The sequence below is a fragment of the Sciurus carolinensis genome, chromosome 14, assembly GCF_902686445.1.
Source record: "Sciurus carolinensis chromosome 14, mSciCar1.2, whole genome shotgun sequence".
NCBI lineage: Eukaryota > Metazoa > Chordata > Mammalia > Rodentia > Sciuridae > Sciurus > Sciurus carolinensis.
In genome coordinates this window covers 39,127,373-39,140,305 of record NC_062226.1, presented here as the reverse complement: position 1 = coordinate 39,140,305, position 12,933 = coordinate 39,127,373, and the positions used below count along the sequence as shown (strand labels likewise).

Genomic DNA, 12,933 nt, shown 5'->3' with positions numbered 1-12,933 from the left:
AGGAAGTTGACCTGAGGTGGAGCTCAGGAGGTAGCACATGCAAGGCCCTATGTTCAATCCCCAGTACCACAAAAAAAGAAAGAAAAATAATTTTGAGGAAGTTGAAACAGTATAAAAATAAATCTACAAAATGGAATAGGACCTCACCTGCTCTTTAATGACAAAAAATAAAAAAGGAGAGGAAAAAGAAATGGAGCCAGGTGTGATGGTACACACCTGTCATCCCAGCTATTTAGGAGGTTGAGGCAGGAGAATTTCAAGTTCAAATCTAGCCTGGGCAACTCAGTGAGTCTCAAAAATTTTTAAATAATATAAAAAATATTATATTTTATATTATTTAAAATAAAGTAAAAAGGGGTTAGGCATGTAACTCAGTAGTACAGCACTTGCCTAGTATGCCCAAGGCCCTGGATTCAATCCACAGCATCACAAACAAAAATAGAATAGGCCAAAGGAGTTGAGTAGAAGCCTAGATATCTAAACTCCATTCCCACTCCCCCACACCCTGGCCATTCCTTTCCCTGAGGTTAAGTTCTCGTGCATTTGGGTATGTCACTAATTTAACAAGTCACTTACAATTACCTACATAATGCTCATCTATCAACTCCATCCTGATTTGCACCAGAATTCTAATCATTGGAATCTAAAACCCAAAACCATTCCCTGGTGGTAGTTTGTTTGCTAAGAAATGAATATTGTAAGATATAGATATTGGATTTCTCCATTTTAGTCTAATGGACTGAGAGCCATTCTCTATACTCTGTTCAAGCTCTTTCATGCTCTCTGATAAGAAACTCGCTTTCTCAGTTTCTGAGTCCCAACACCATCTACCTTCTCTTACAGTAACAACGGAGCTAGACTATACATTTGTCTTTTTGGCTAGATTGAGGTAACCCTCCATATTCAACTGCTTTATTTTAATAAAACTGCTGCCTTGCCTGGCTATGATGGGACCAAGATAAAAGGATAGCCCCTTATGGAGGAAATACTAGAATTTGGCACCACGAATATGATTTATTTGCTTTTGGTTTACATTTTCACACGAGTACTCCCTACACCCTCAGAAGACGCCGCCTAATTGTAATGCTATGATAAATCTGGGTTAAATAGGTGTAGAAAAGGTCTTTTTTTTCTTTCTTTCTTCTAGGGCTAAAAAATAGCCCAACTAGGAGAGTGGGGTCATAGGACATTTATACTCAATATCTCACATCCTTTTTCTGGTCTCTCCAAGTCATTATTCACACTTTGTTTTTCTAAAGGATGAATTTTTCAAGGTCAAGTCTGACTGAACAAAGGATTTGAAAGTGGTCACCCCACTCTTCCAAATTTTCCTTCATTTCATCACATATTTCACTGTCTGATAGTCTCTCCTGAGATGCAATTTCTAATCAAATATTCATTTTGATCTTAATACTGGTAGTCTAAACTACATAGCATTGTTAATTTGGTGGAAATAAATTGCTCTTACAGTATATTTTTTTAAAAGGCATACCAGAGAAACTTTATCTGAAGTCTGGTTAAATGTTCTATAATTCTCAAGAGCATTGGCTGGGGCCTTCATAAAATCTCTGCCTTGAGCTAGCAGTACACACTGCTACAAGCTGTGTCTTCAATACAGCTTGTACTGTTAACATACTGTACCCAAGAATTGCAACTCCCACTGTCCTTGGACAGTCACAAGGCAGCTGATCTATCTGTTCAGATTACTGGTACTCTTTTCCCCTAGATATTTATCCTAGTAAAGTAGACTGAATGTCCTTATATAGCTTATAGAGTCTGATAGCAGAGTTCTTGAACATCTCAGAACCACTGAGGATTTCCCCATGTCCCAAAACTGTTGCCCAAGTATGGAGGCTAAACTGGAATCTGCAGTCTCTAGGCTTGAACTCCACCTCCAACCAGAGGCCCGCAGGATGTCCATGCACCAAAGAGCTGAAGAGAGAGCACTGAGATCAAAGAGCATCCCCAAAATGTCCTGGAGGTGAGGTCTTTCCCTAATCCCCTATAGTGACCCCAGGCCCTTTCTAAACATCCCAGATGTATAGTGATGATCCTTTTCTCTAGAATAAAGATTCTTAAACAGAGTTCCACAGACCCCTAGAATCTATGGACTCTTCAATGACTTAATGAACTCCTTGATGACATACATGAAATGGTATATATACACATGGCTTCATGGTTTTCACATTTTTTTTAATTTAGTATTTAGTAGAATCTTCAATTTTCTCTGAAAGTCTCCAAGTTGGAGTTGTTAGGAGCAGAGGGTAACAGGCTAACTCTGACAGACGAGCCCTAAGTCTGCTATCCAGCCACATTCAGTGTATGTGACTAAATACCAGATGCCAAGCTCTAGAAAATGTCTCTCAAATTGCAGAGATCTTTATAACCATCTCAAGTCTACTCTGCTCCCTGAAAGAACCATTTGTATCTGGATCTCAAGAGACAGAACCAGAGAAAGAAAAATGCTTATACTCTTGACCCTAAGGCTGGCAGAATTTGTTACATGTCCTAGACCAAGCCACTGGACTGACCTCTGGGCATGAAAAGGGAAGAGATTTAGGGGAACAGTCATCAACTCCAGACCTGGATCCCAAAAGCCTGGGACCAGGGACTTACCCTAGCCCTGACAGAAAAGAAAAGTCAGTCCGTATAGACAGACATTCTCCTTCACCTAATGCCCAGTGTCTCCCTGAATCTAAAATAACCCTTGACCCTGCAGAAAGGAGGAAGGCCTGCAACTGGCTCAGGCAGCCAACTAAAATTTGGTGCTATCTGTCCTAGAAGAGCACAGTCAAATCTAGAAGTTTTAGAAATGCAAGATGCTTTGAAGCAAGGTGATTTATACTGTGGATCTCAAACCTTAATAGAATGAAGAAAACCTTCAATTTTTTAAAATACATATTCCTAGACCATTGGGATTATGATTCAGTAGTTCTGGGGTAGAACCAAGGTATTTACATTTTTTAAAGGGAAACCAGTAATTCTGACCTCAGGAGGCTAAAATCTTTAGAAATTTCTAAGAGCCCTAAAGTACCAATACAGAGAAAGGGTTAGATCAGGTGAACCCCTCTTTCAAACCTCCACCAAGATAATACCAGAGGCTTTCAGTTACCATATCTAGGGTCATCTACACACTACATACTCTACTGAGCCCTACATGGACTATTTTATTTAATCCTATTGTGCCCTAATGTGCCCATTTACACATGTGAATAATGAAGTGGAGAAATAAATTGACCAAGATCCTTCAGTTCTGAGTAGCAGAGTCAGAATTAACACCTAAGTCTGAATCCAGATCTGTTCTTAACTAATCTACCTAGGATTTTGAAGAGTTTCAGTGTCTGGTACCTGATGACAGCAAAGGGGAAGATATGAAGTCACATCCCTTCTGCAGATGGGGAAGAACTTGAAAGAACACAGGGTAAGTGGACAACCACTGCAAGAAAGCCGATAATCAGGCAAGCTGTCAAGACAGACAGAAGGAACAATGGGCAGATGGGCTGACAAGGTAAGGATTACATTCCTAGAGTGCAGAAGGAACTGAGGACAGAGATGATAGATGAAAAATGGACAAAAAGGGCTTGAAAAAAACTGGCTGGCCTCAGGGAAATCAGAAAAATGCCAAGGGGAGCTTTTGATCAATATAAATCCAAGGGTCCTGGGTCCTATGGCTAGTCCTGCAATTATACTGTCAAACTGATGAGAAATAACGAGTTTGAGGCATCAAAACCAAGACCAACTTTGGAACCCAGAACTCTTTACAGAATATTAGTTCCCCATCCATAAAGGGGCATAACAATAATACCTACTTTAGAGAGTTATGTACACTGAAAATTAAATGAGATAATTTGAATAAAGTGCTTCTTATAATATTGAACACATAGGAATTGGAAAATGGTAGCTCTGTAATCACTAATTACTACTGAAACCATGCTCAATAAGCAACCTGTGGCATGCTGTTCATTTGTGACAAAAACTGAGATTAAATGTGTTCTCAATAGACTGAAGTTTTCTCTCTACAGAGAAGCTTTTGTTAACAGTGTTCTTTTTTTTCACAACTCAAAAGTAATAGTTGGGAGGGCTAAGGATACAGCTCAGTTGGTAGAGTGCTTGCCTAGGATGCACAAAGCCCTAGGTTCAATCCCCAGCACCACCAAAAAAAAGTAAAAAGTCATCTCCAAATATGTCAACAATCCAATCAAAACCAACTTTTAGCTTTCCCTTTACTTTTAGTTCTGATAAAAACCAACTTGATACAACTGTTCCATCCAAATTTGCTCTTGAGGAAAAGTAAAGCTGCTGATGGTCAGCAGAACTTTCAATAATTTTCAACTACTTGGGAGAGATGCTCAAACAAATGGATAGATCCAAGAAGTCCAGTAAAAAGACCTGACTGCTAAAGTGCAATGAATGTGGCTAAGTGTTTCCTTACCAGCCAGGAACCCTGTGACTAGAGGAAAACTCCACCTTCTACTCCCTCATCTAGCCTCACTGTTCGGTGAAGAACTGATGAGACAGACTTCCCGAGAGGGAGCATTTAGGTGACCTTGGGTGGGCAGGAGTAGAAGAGACAGAACAAACTAAGTACTTTCAATGAAAGAGGAAAGAAGAGTAGTATAGTACAGATTAAGGTCAGAGAACTTGACCCCTCAGAGCCTTCAGGATAAGCAAGCTGCTTTGACAAAAAGGTACCACATGCCTCCAGGGAGAGAAGATAAATGTAAGGAACAAAAATACATGACCAGCCCCTCTGCTGGTCCTGGAAATGGCAATCAAGCATGTCCCAGCAACTTCATCAGAGAATACATTCCTAATTCCTGAACTATTTCTACCTAATAATTCCTGAACTATTTTGAGCCACCCTACATTGTGGCTCAAGAATAAAATAAGTTTTGTAAAAAACTGCATGTTTTAATTTGGGAAATGAGAAAATCTTCACAAGCAACCAAGAAGAGGTGCTAGCAGGTTCATTCCCATCAGTCACACTTGTGGCGGAAGTTCAGGATCTGCAGAATCATTTTGTCCAGTGCTTCCTGAGATGCTCTTTCAGCTGAGGAATGGTAGGCAGCAGCTGCTGGCACTCATGACAACGAAGGGGCAGCTTCAAGAGCTCAGACATCCCATCTCGAACAGTCACTCTGCCAGACTCTTGTACCACCTTGATCACAGCTGCAATCAAGGAAGAAAAGTTCAGATCCAAGCCTCTCTGGAAGGCCAATGTAATTAGTATGTAAATAACAAACAAACAAACAAAAAAACCACACACACATAACTCCAGTCAGTATGTCAGATATTCTAAAGCTAGTAAACTTGAGGTTACACAGTTGGTTAATGGGCCTGATGATCAGATTCTTGATCAGATTCTAAATCAGCAATCTTTGAGACAATACACTCCTTCAAAAAAAAAAAAAAAAATACACTCCTTTAGAACATGCTCCATGTTCCTATGTCAAGGGCTTATTACAGACCTTAATCCCTGGTTGGTCCTTGGTTAATCGTAGCTGTCACCATAAATACTTTCTCAATACTGAAGTTCTACAGAACATATACCAAGCAATGCTTCCTCCAAATATATACACCTTCCTGTATACATTAACCACTCCTAACATGAGGCAGTCCCCAAGCTCCTGCCCATCACCCTGATGGCAGAAGACACAACTGTTCAGAGCTTTCTCATCCATGGACTCCAATAATTCTCCTGTTGTCACAACAAAACACTTTTGACTGTGACAGACAGCTTACTAGTTTTCTCAAAAAGGCTGCTCACAGAAAAATGACAATCATATTACAATCCAAATATTCCAGTTTCTTTCAATAGTGCTCTTTTTACAGAGAACATAAAGTTGTACATGGGTTTTTGAGGCCAGGTTTTTATTTAGCAAAATAACTGATTCAAGTGAACGCTTGAAAAAATGAAACCAATGTCAAAACCAAAGAATACTGTTTACCTTCTGATTCTAGGAAGTATTCTGTATTGAAAGAATTCCAATGTTTTTTGTTTTTAAGGCAAGGAGAATCAAAATCTTGACTGATTACATGAAGGTGTACATGGCTAGTCAAAAGAAAAAAAAATTCATCATTAAACTCATTAAAAACAATTGCTTGCCAGGCACAGTGGTGCATGCCTGTAATCCCAGTGGCTCAGGTGGCTGAGGCAGGAGGATTGTGAGTTCAAAACCAGCCTCAGCAACTTAGTGAGGCCCTAAGCAACTCAGTGAGACCCTGTCTCTAATAAAATATTAAAAAGGGCTGGGGATGTGGCTCAGTGGTTAAGTGCTCCTGGGTTCAATTCCTTGGTACCAAAAGAAAAAAAAAAAAAAAAAAAGCATACCTCATGCTGGGAATGGCATGGTAGCCCAATCGGAAGCGGAGTTTGCCAGATCCAGCAAAATCTGCAATCACCTTTTCCCCAACAGTGTGCATATGCTTGAGGAGTTCCAAGTGTTCCCTGGTCACATCCTTCAGGCTAGAAATGGAGGCCCATGGTAAGACCAGCCAGTGATGACAGGCCTTAGGATATTTATCCTTAATCACCACCACCTGCTCATCTTTGTAAACCTGGCAGAGGGGTACAAGAGCAGGAAACAGACATCTGAGAATCTTCTGTGCTCAAGGTACTGTCATATTCATTAAGTCACTTAATTCCTAAAACTATATTGTGCAAAAGGGAGGTGAGGAAAAAAAAAAGAAGTAAGAGAACTGAGACTTAGGAGGTTGAGAGTGTCTTACAAGTCACGTAGCCAATAAGTGGGAAATCTAGGATTTCAACTCAAATGAAGTGGACTCCAGAGTCTGTGTGTTTTCAATCACCATACTATACAGAACACACAGAAGATGGATGGCACAAAATAGTTTCCAAGGATCTGATATTAAAATTTCAGCAGATATCAATTCAAATGCATCTACTCTAACACAGCAGACAGTGTGGTACACATGCATGGGTTCTGTGGAGCCCTAACAGACCTGGTCCCTTGCCAATCAGCATAGAAAGGAAGCAGACCTCAAAGGTTCCTCAGGGATTATGGCTGACTTAATCCCAGTGCAGACAGTACTATAGTCACTATACATTAAGGAACCATGCTAAAGTTATATGACTTCTCTTAACAATACCAAAAAATTTAAGAGACAAGGCAGAAGGCATATTCTTTTAAAGAACTTACTTCTTTCCAAAGAACCTTGCAACTTTGTTGCCAATGGGAAAAAGCACTTGTTCTCATAGAATAGCAAAATAAATCTCACTTGGAAGGACTGATAACCTTTCATTTCATTTGTATATATGGCCTCTGCAGAGTGGTCATGTACAACATGAAATGTACTTAAGTTCCAAAATTTTATTCTGACCTGCATTTTGGGGTCCTGCATAGAAACCTTCAAGCCTTGACTCCAATGGCCCAGTGATTCCTAAACAAAAAAGAACAATGTAAATTGCCAATACAAATAATTCACCATTAGTTATTACTATGTGACAGAAAAGTCCAACCAAATTTTGAAGGTTAGATTTTGAGAATTAAACTAGACTTCCTTTACTTCAATTTTTTCCCCTTGGGCCAAAGGCCCATCTCTGTTGTCTTCCTATATTCAGAACTGGATTTCAAGATGGAAGCCAGAAATACCAGAGCATGAATTACATCTTTGCCCTCTCACACTCCAACTACAGCCTGACCAAAATTTCACATCGATATCAGCCTATGAACTACATGATCTTTGAAAAGTGTTCCAATGCTTTCTACAGATATACAAATGACCCATTTCAGTTGTTCAATGTTAAGTACACTATTATCATACTTCCTTCCTTCAAGTAATTTACCTCAGGAATTCAAGAGACAAGCACATAAAGGGACACTCACCCAAATGATTCTCATGCCACAAACAAATGACTCTTTCATCATGGTTAACAACCTTCATTATGGTTAATTACCCCTCATACATGTCTTGGCTTTACAGTGTACAAAACAATTAAGCAGTCATTATATCTCATTTAATCTCCACATCATCTATCAATCACACTACCCTCACCTTTTTGTTAGATGCATCTTTCCCCTTTTGGGGGGCCACAGAGCATTGGTTGGAGCTGCTCCCAGGTTCCAGCCCTGTCCCAGGTTCAGTTTCCCGGACAGCATCCCTTTCTACAGAATCACTATTGCCTGACCTCTTTCTCTTCCTGTGTGTTTCTAAGCCAGGGTTCTTTGTCTCTTCCTCAAACTCTATAATATATGGATAAAGTTCATTCACCATGTGGAGAACCTGGCCAGGCTGCAGCTTCATCTCTTGGTCCTTTCCAATTATGACTGAGTCAATGCTGGTGGGATTGACCCCAACCTAGGGAATAAATAATCAGAAAATAATTATAATAATAGCAACACCACCACTAGTAATATAGCTGCTGCTTTACTGACCACTTACTATGTGCCAGTCACTAGCTTAATGTTTATTATTCTATCACTTCCACACATCAGAGAAGCCTTTGCTAGTTGGCACAGACACTCTAAAGGCAACAGCATAGGCAAACCAAGTATAAAATGGAAATGCAAATTACACACACACATACCTGCTTTACCTTGACATATCCCTTGTTACACTCTGCTTTCAACTGTACTGAAAAAGATTGGAAAAAGTTAAACACAAATGCAACACAAACCAGGCACTTGCTCCCATTCTCCGTAAAGCACAATAAGGCAATGAATGCCTTATTACACAAGGCATCCTAGGTGGCTAGGATTCCAAATCCTTCCATAGAATATCCATTAGTATACATATTGCCTTAACTACTGCTAATATCCTATGAGAAAGCTTCAATGAATCCCTACAAGATTCCCTATGATAGAACCCCTGGCCAGCTCAAGATCACAGACTCCACCAACAAAGTCCAAGTTCTTGGTTTAAAATTAAGTTAGGCTTCTGCCATTATTTTAAAAAAGCAACTATCACTGGGCGCAGTGACACATGCCTGTAATCCGTAACTGGGGAGGCTGAAGCAGGAAGATCCCAAGTTCAAAGCTGGCCTCAGCAACTTAGTGAGGCCCTTAGCATCTTAGCAAAACTCTGTCTCAAAAATAAAACATAAATATCTTTTAAAAAAATTTTAAAAAGGGGGCAAAGTGCCCCTGGGTTCAATCCCCAGTACCAAAAAAAAAATAGAAAAAATAACTATCAAAGGCTGAGGGCATAGCTCTGTGGCAAGAGCACTGGTTCAGCATGCTTGAGCTCTGGATTCAATTCTCAGCACCACAAAAAAAATTTTAAATACGAACAAAAAACTATCAGATAGTCAGGCATGGTGGCACACACCTGTAATCCCAAGGACTCAGGAGGTGAGGCAGGAGGATTGCAAGTCTGAGACCAACCTTGGCAACTTAGTAAGCCCTAAGGACTTAGCAAGATCCAGTCTCAAAATAAAACATTGGAAGAAAAAGAAAAAAAAGCTGAGAATGTGACTCTGTTTAAGTGACCCTGGGTTCAATCCCTGGTACCAAAAGAAAAAGAAAAAAAAAATTATCAGATACCTTCAAGAGAGAAAGAGGTAAAACAGAAAGCCCAGTTGACCTTGGTTGGAAGGAAAAGAAATAATATTTTAGAAAAAGAACTGCAGGGATGGAACAGTCTGAGTAAGTGTAGGAAAAGGTAACATTTAGCACTCTCATTCAGGTAAATAAACTAAGTATCTGGGGGCAAGAGACACCACAGCTGCTCACTAGGAAAAGACAGGCAGAGGGCCAGCTGATAGACACACATGACCTAGAGTTGCTGCTATGAGGAGGACAGGGAGAGACAGTGACTGCTTCTGTCTCTTGGTCCTGTCCAAAGTTTACAGGAAAAAGTGAGGGTACCTAGTAAGGCTTTTTCCTGAGAGCAAGGACTTTCATTTCATTAAACCTCATGAAAAGGAGAAATACTGGGGAATGATACTGGCCCAATTACATTGTTATACATGGGCACGCAGAAATATGTAACAATGAATCCCATTATATGTAATTATAATGCACCAAGGAAAAATATGGAATATGAATAAATAAACCCAATGAAAGGTAAGAGTTGGATGCCATATAGTCTTATAAAGACATTGCCCTCTGTGAGAGGCATATGTAAGGAATGACATAACCCACTGCTTCTCAGACATGGTAGCGGTCTGGAGACTCCAGAATTTATCTGCCTCGTTGCCCAGTATGTAATCTCCCTGGACAAAGCAGTGTACAGGACTCAATTCCATCATCCCATGATAAGAGCATGAATCCTGCCCGTACTGAACCCTCAACTCACCCTGCCTAGAACGTTACCACATTGGGAATGTGCAATCAAAACAATGGGGCCCTGGTATTGTCTAAAGAAGAGATCAGTTCTTGAGTTTCTGGTAGACAATAGGATTTCCAGCAAAAGCACCCAGGAAATATGCATCTTTGGTGATCACTATTTTCTGGAACCAAACACAGTAATCTTCATATTTCTATGACCAGGTACCTTGCTGTCGAGAACATTTCTTATCAGTGATCTTGGTCTCTGGGCCACGCCCAATCACAACTGCTTCCAAATGTGGAAGTTTGATTCGCTGGTGCCGGATGTCTTGTCTCACCAACCAGCACACCCGCATCATTACTCTGAGAGACAAAACAAGAAAATCACTGGAAAAACAGATGCACTAGCACAAGTCCTCCAGGGCCACACCCCAGCACCACCATTCATGTGAGTTATCAGCTGTTGGTCTTAAGGCAGGTGACTTCACCTCCCTAGCCTCAATTTCCTCATGTATAAATCTGTGATAATAACAAGACTCAATCAGGCTCCTATGAGGATTCAATGAGATAATACAGGTATTTACCTCCCTGCCTGAATCATGCAATCAAACATTTGTTGCACATTTATTGATACACTTTATGTGTTGGGCATTAAGGCTACATGCTCAGAGTCCCTTGTGATGAAGAAGACATTGTTTATGTACTTGAGGAGCCCGAAGTGCAGTGGGATAAATTCATATACCAATTATGGTAATACAATGTGGTAAGCACTATAAGAAAAGAGTAACCAAATATGGCATTAGCCCAGGGAGAGAACTGACTCTTTTATTTATTTATTTATTTATTTTTGTGATGCTGGGGATTGAACCTAAGGCCTTGTGCTTGCAAGGCAGGCACTCCACCAACTGAGCTATATCCCCAGCACAGACTCTTGAGGAGGGTATTTTAAAAGGTTTCATAAGGAAGGGATACACATCAGGGTTTTAAAATAAGTGAAGGAGTTTGCCTATCAGAGAACTACAGACACAAGAACAAAGATACAGTTCTTAGGTGTCTTTATGTCTATTAGGTTTTCCTTTCTTAATTGAAATAACATACTGCTGTTAAAACAATTTTTGTCATACAAATAAGCAAATCTATAATTTCTAAGGTGTAAAAAGAAAGCCTTTGTGTAATATACTCCTGTACAGTGGAGGGGCTGATGTTCTTTTGAAAAGGATGAAATTTTTAAAAGGGGGTTGGGATATAGCTCAGTGGTAGACCACTTGCTTAGAATATAGGAGGTTCACTAGAAGGTTAAAAAAGAAAGGAAATTAATTAATTTGAGGGAAAGCCTATCAGATGACTGTAATTTACTCCATAAAATAATAGGTAACAACAGAGTTTGGTGTTTGGGAATTTATTGAACACCTGAAGGAAATCGGTATGGAATAGTGACGAACATCCAAGCCTTTAAGGTTAGACTGCTTGAATTCAAATCTTGGCTGGACCACCTACTCACTGTGTAACACTGTGTAGCAAATTATTTTAACTCAACACTTTCCATTTCTGTTAGTAGTGAAGGTTGGACTAAAGTAGGAAACTGCAGATATGTCGACAGACCATCCAAAAGCTACGACTGTGCAACTAAGGTCAAAGGACACAATTTGTATTGTATCCTCAAGTGTTCTACTAAATTCCCAACATAAGTCGAACTCTCAAAAGGCTCCAAACCCGGGTCGCATTAACTCCAAATGGGATGGATTTTCAAATATCCCTGCTTTGCTGATCTGCTCACTCGTCTGTACGGGAAAACGCTTGCTTCTGTTTAAGTCATGCTTCCTACAAGGCCCGTTGAGGACCCTGCGATGCGAAGTGTTTCTGGCAGAAAGAACCTTTCTCGACAGGTTGTGGCCTTGGGTCCTTGGGCTAATTTTTTTCGGCTTGAATAGCGACCAAGGTGGGTCCGGGTGTGGCGAAGAGGGGCGGAGACCACCGTGAACGCACGCTAAGACACGCCCACGAGAGCAGGCGAGGATGAAGACACATCTGCCAAGAAAGAATGCCTGAGAGCGTCGTTCAGGCCACGTCGCTCAAGGAGAGCAGCAGCCCCGGCCTAACGCCGACGCCCCACTTCAGCCCACACGGCCAGAAGGACAGGTAGGCCGACCACTGCCTTACCGCGAGAAGATGAGACCGACACGTTCACGCTACTCCACCCGTGCTTCTCCGCTTCCGGCGCCGCGGGATGACGTCACGAGACGGCTGCCAAGCCCCAAAGGCGCCTCTGGTTCCTCTCTGAAAATTGACTGGAACGGTCTCGCCCAGTGCCCGGATCGAAAAGCGCCCGCCCCAGTTGACCCCTCACTATTCCAAGCGCGCTTCCTGGCAGTTATCCTGGTGGGGAGAGTTCTCTCAGCGTCTCCCTACCTGAGGGCCACTCGTTGTCACTGCCTCTGACTCTGAATTAGGAAAGACTTAAAGCAGCAGTGTCCTCTGTGGCTTTTCTCCGCAGACGTGCAGCGTCTTGACACTCCCTTTGTAAGAAGAAGCTCACTACATTTAGGGCCATCACTCAAGCTGAAGGCAGAACCTGCTGGAGCATTGCCGCCCCCTTTCTAAACTACAATCGGCTGTCTCTCTTTGAGAGGGGCTAGTGGGAGAGAAAAGACTGGAGAGGAGAGAGGCAGAGGGAAACCTGAACTGAGGGACAATCGGGAGAAAA

The 12,933-nt window shown here is 41.2% G+C and overlaps 1 protein-coding gene across 5 annotated transcripts; it reads right to left on the bottom strand.

Annotated features, from left to right (window-relative positions):
- Positions 1-378: 378 nt before the first annotated feature.
- On the bottom strand, positions 379-12,467 carry Aptx (aprataxin). Of its 5 annotated transcripts, none has more exons than XM_047525596.1 (8): positions 12,390-12,467; positions 10,456-10,592; positions 8,549-8,595; positions 8,233-8,319; positions 7,342-7,401; positions 6,332-6,558; positions 5,949-6,052; positions 379-5,169 (listed from the first exon to the last, which is right to left on the bottom strand). In XM_047525596.1, the coding sequence occupies exons 2-8, from the start codon at positions 10,586-10,588 to the stop codon at positions 5,015-5,017; spliced, it is 813 nt and encodes a 270-aa protein (XP_047381552.1). In that variant the 5' UTR covers positions 10,589-10,592; positions 12,390-12,467; the 3' UTR covers positions 379-5,014. The 5 variants fall into 5 exon arrangements, with proteins under 5 accessions (XP_047381552.1, XP_047381551.1, XP_047381553.1 ...); XM_047525593.1 differs by having other exon boundaries at positions 382-5,169; positions 8,017-8,319; XM_047525594.1 differs by lacking the exon at positions 12,390-12,467 and adding an exon at positions 12,007-12,368 and having other exon boundaries at positions 382-5,169; positions 8,017-8,319.
- Between the last annotated feature and the right edge of the window lie 466 nt (positions 12,468-12,933).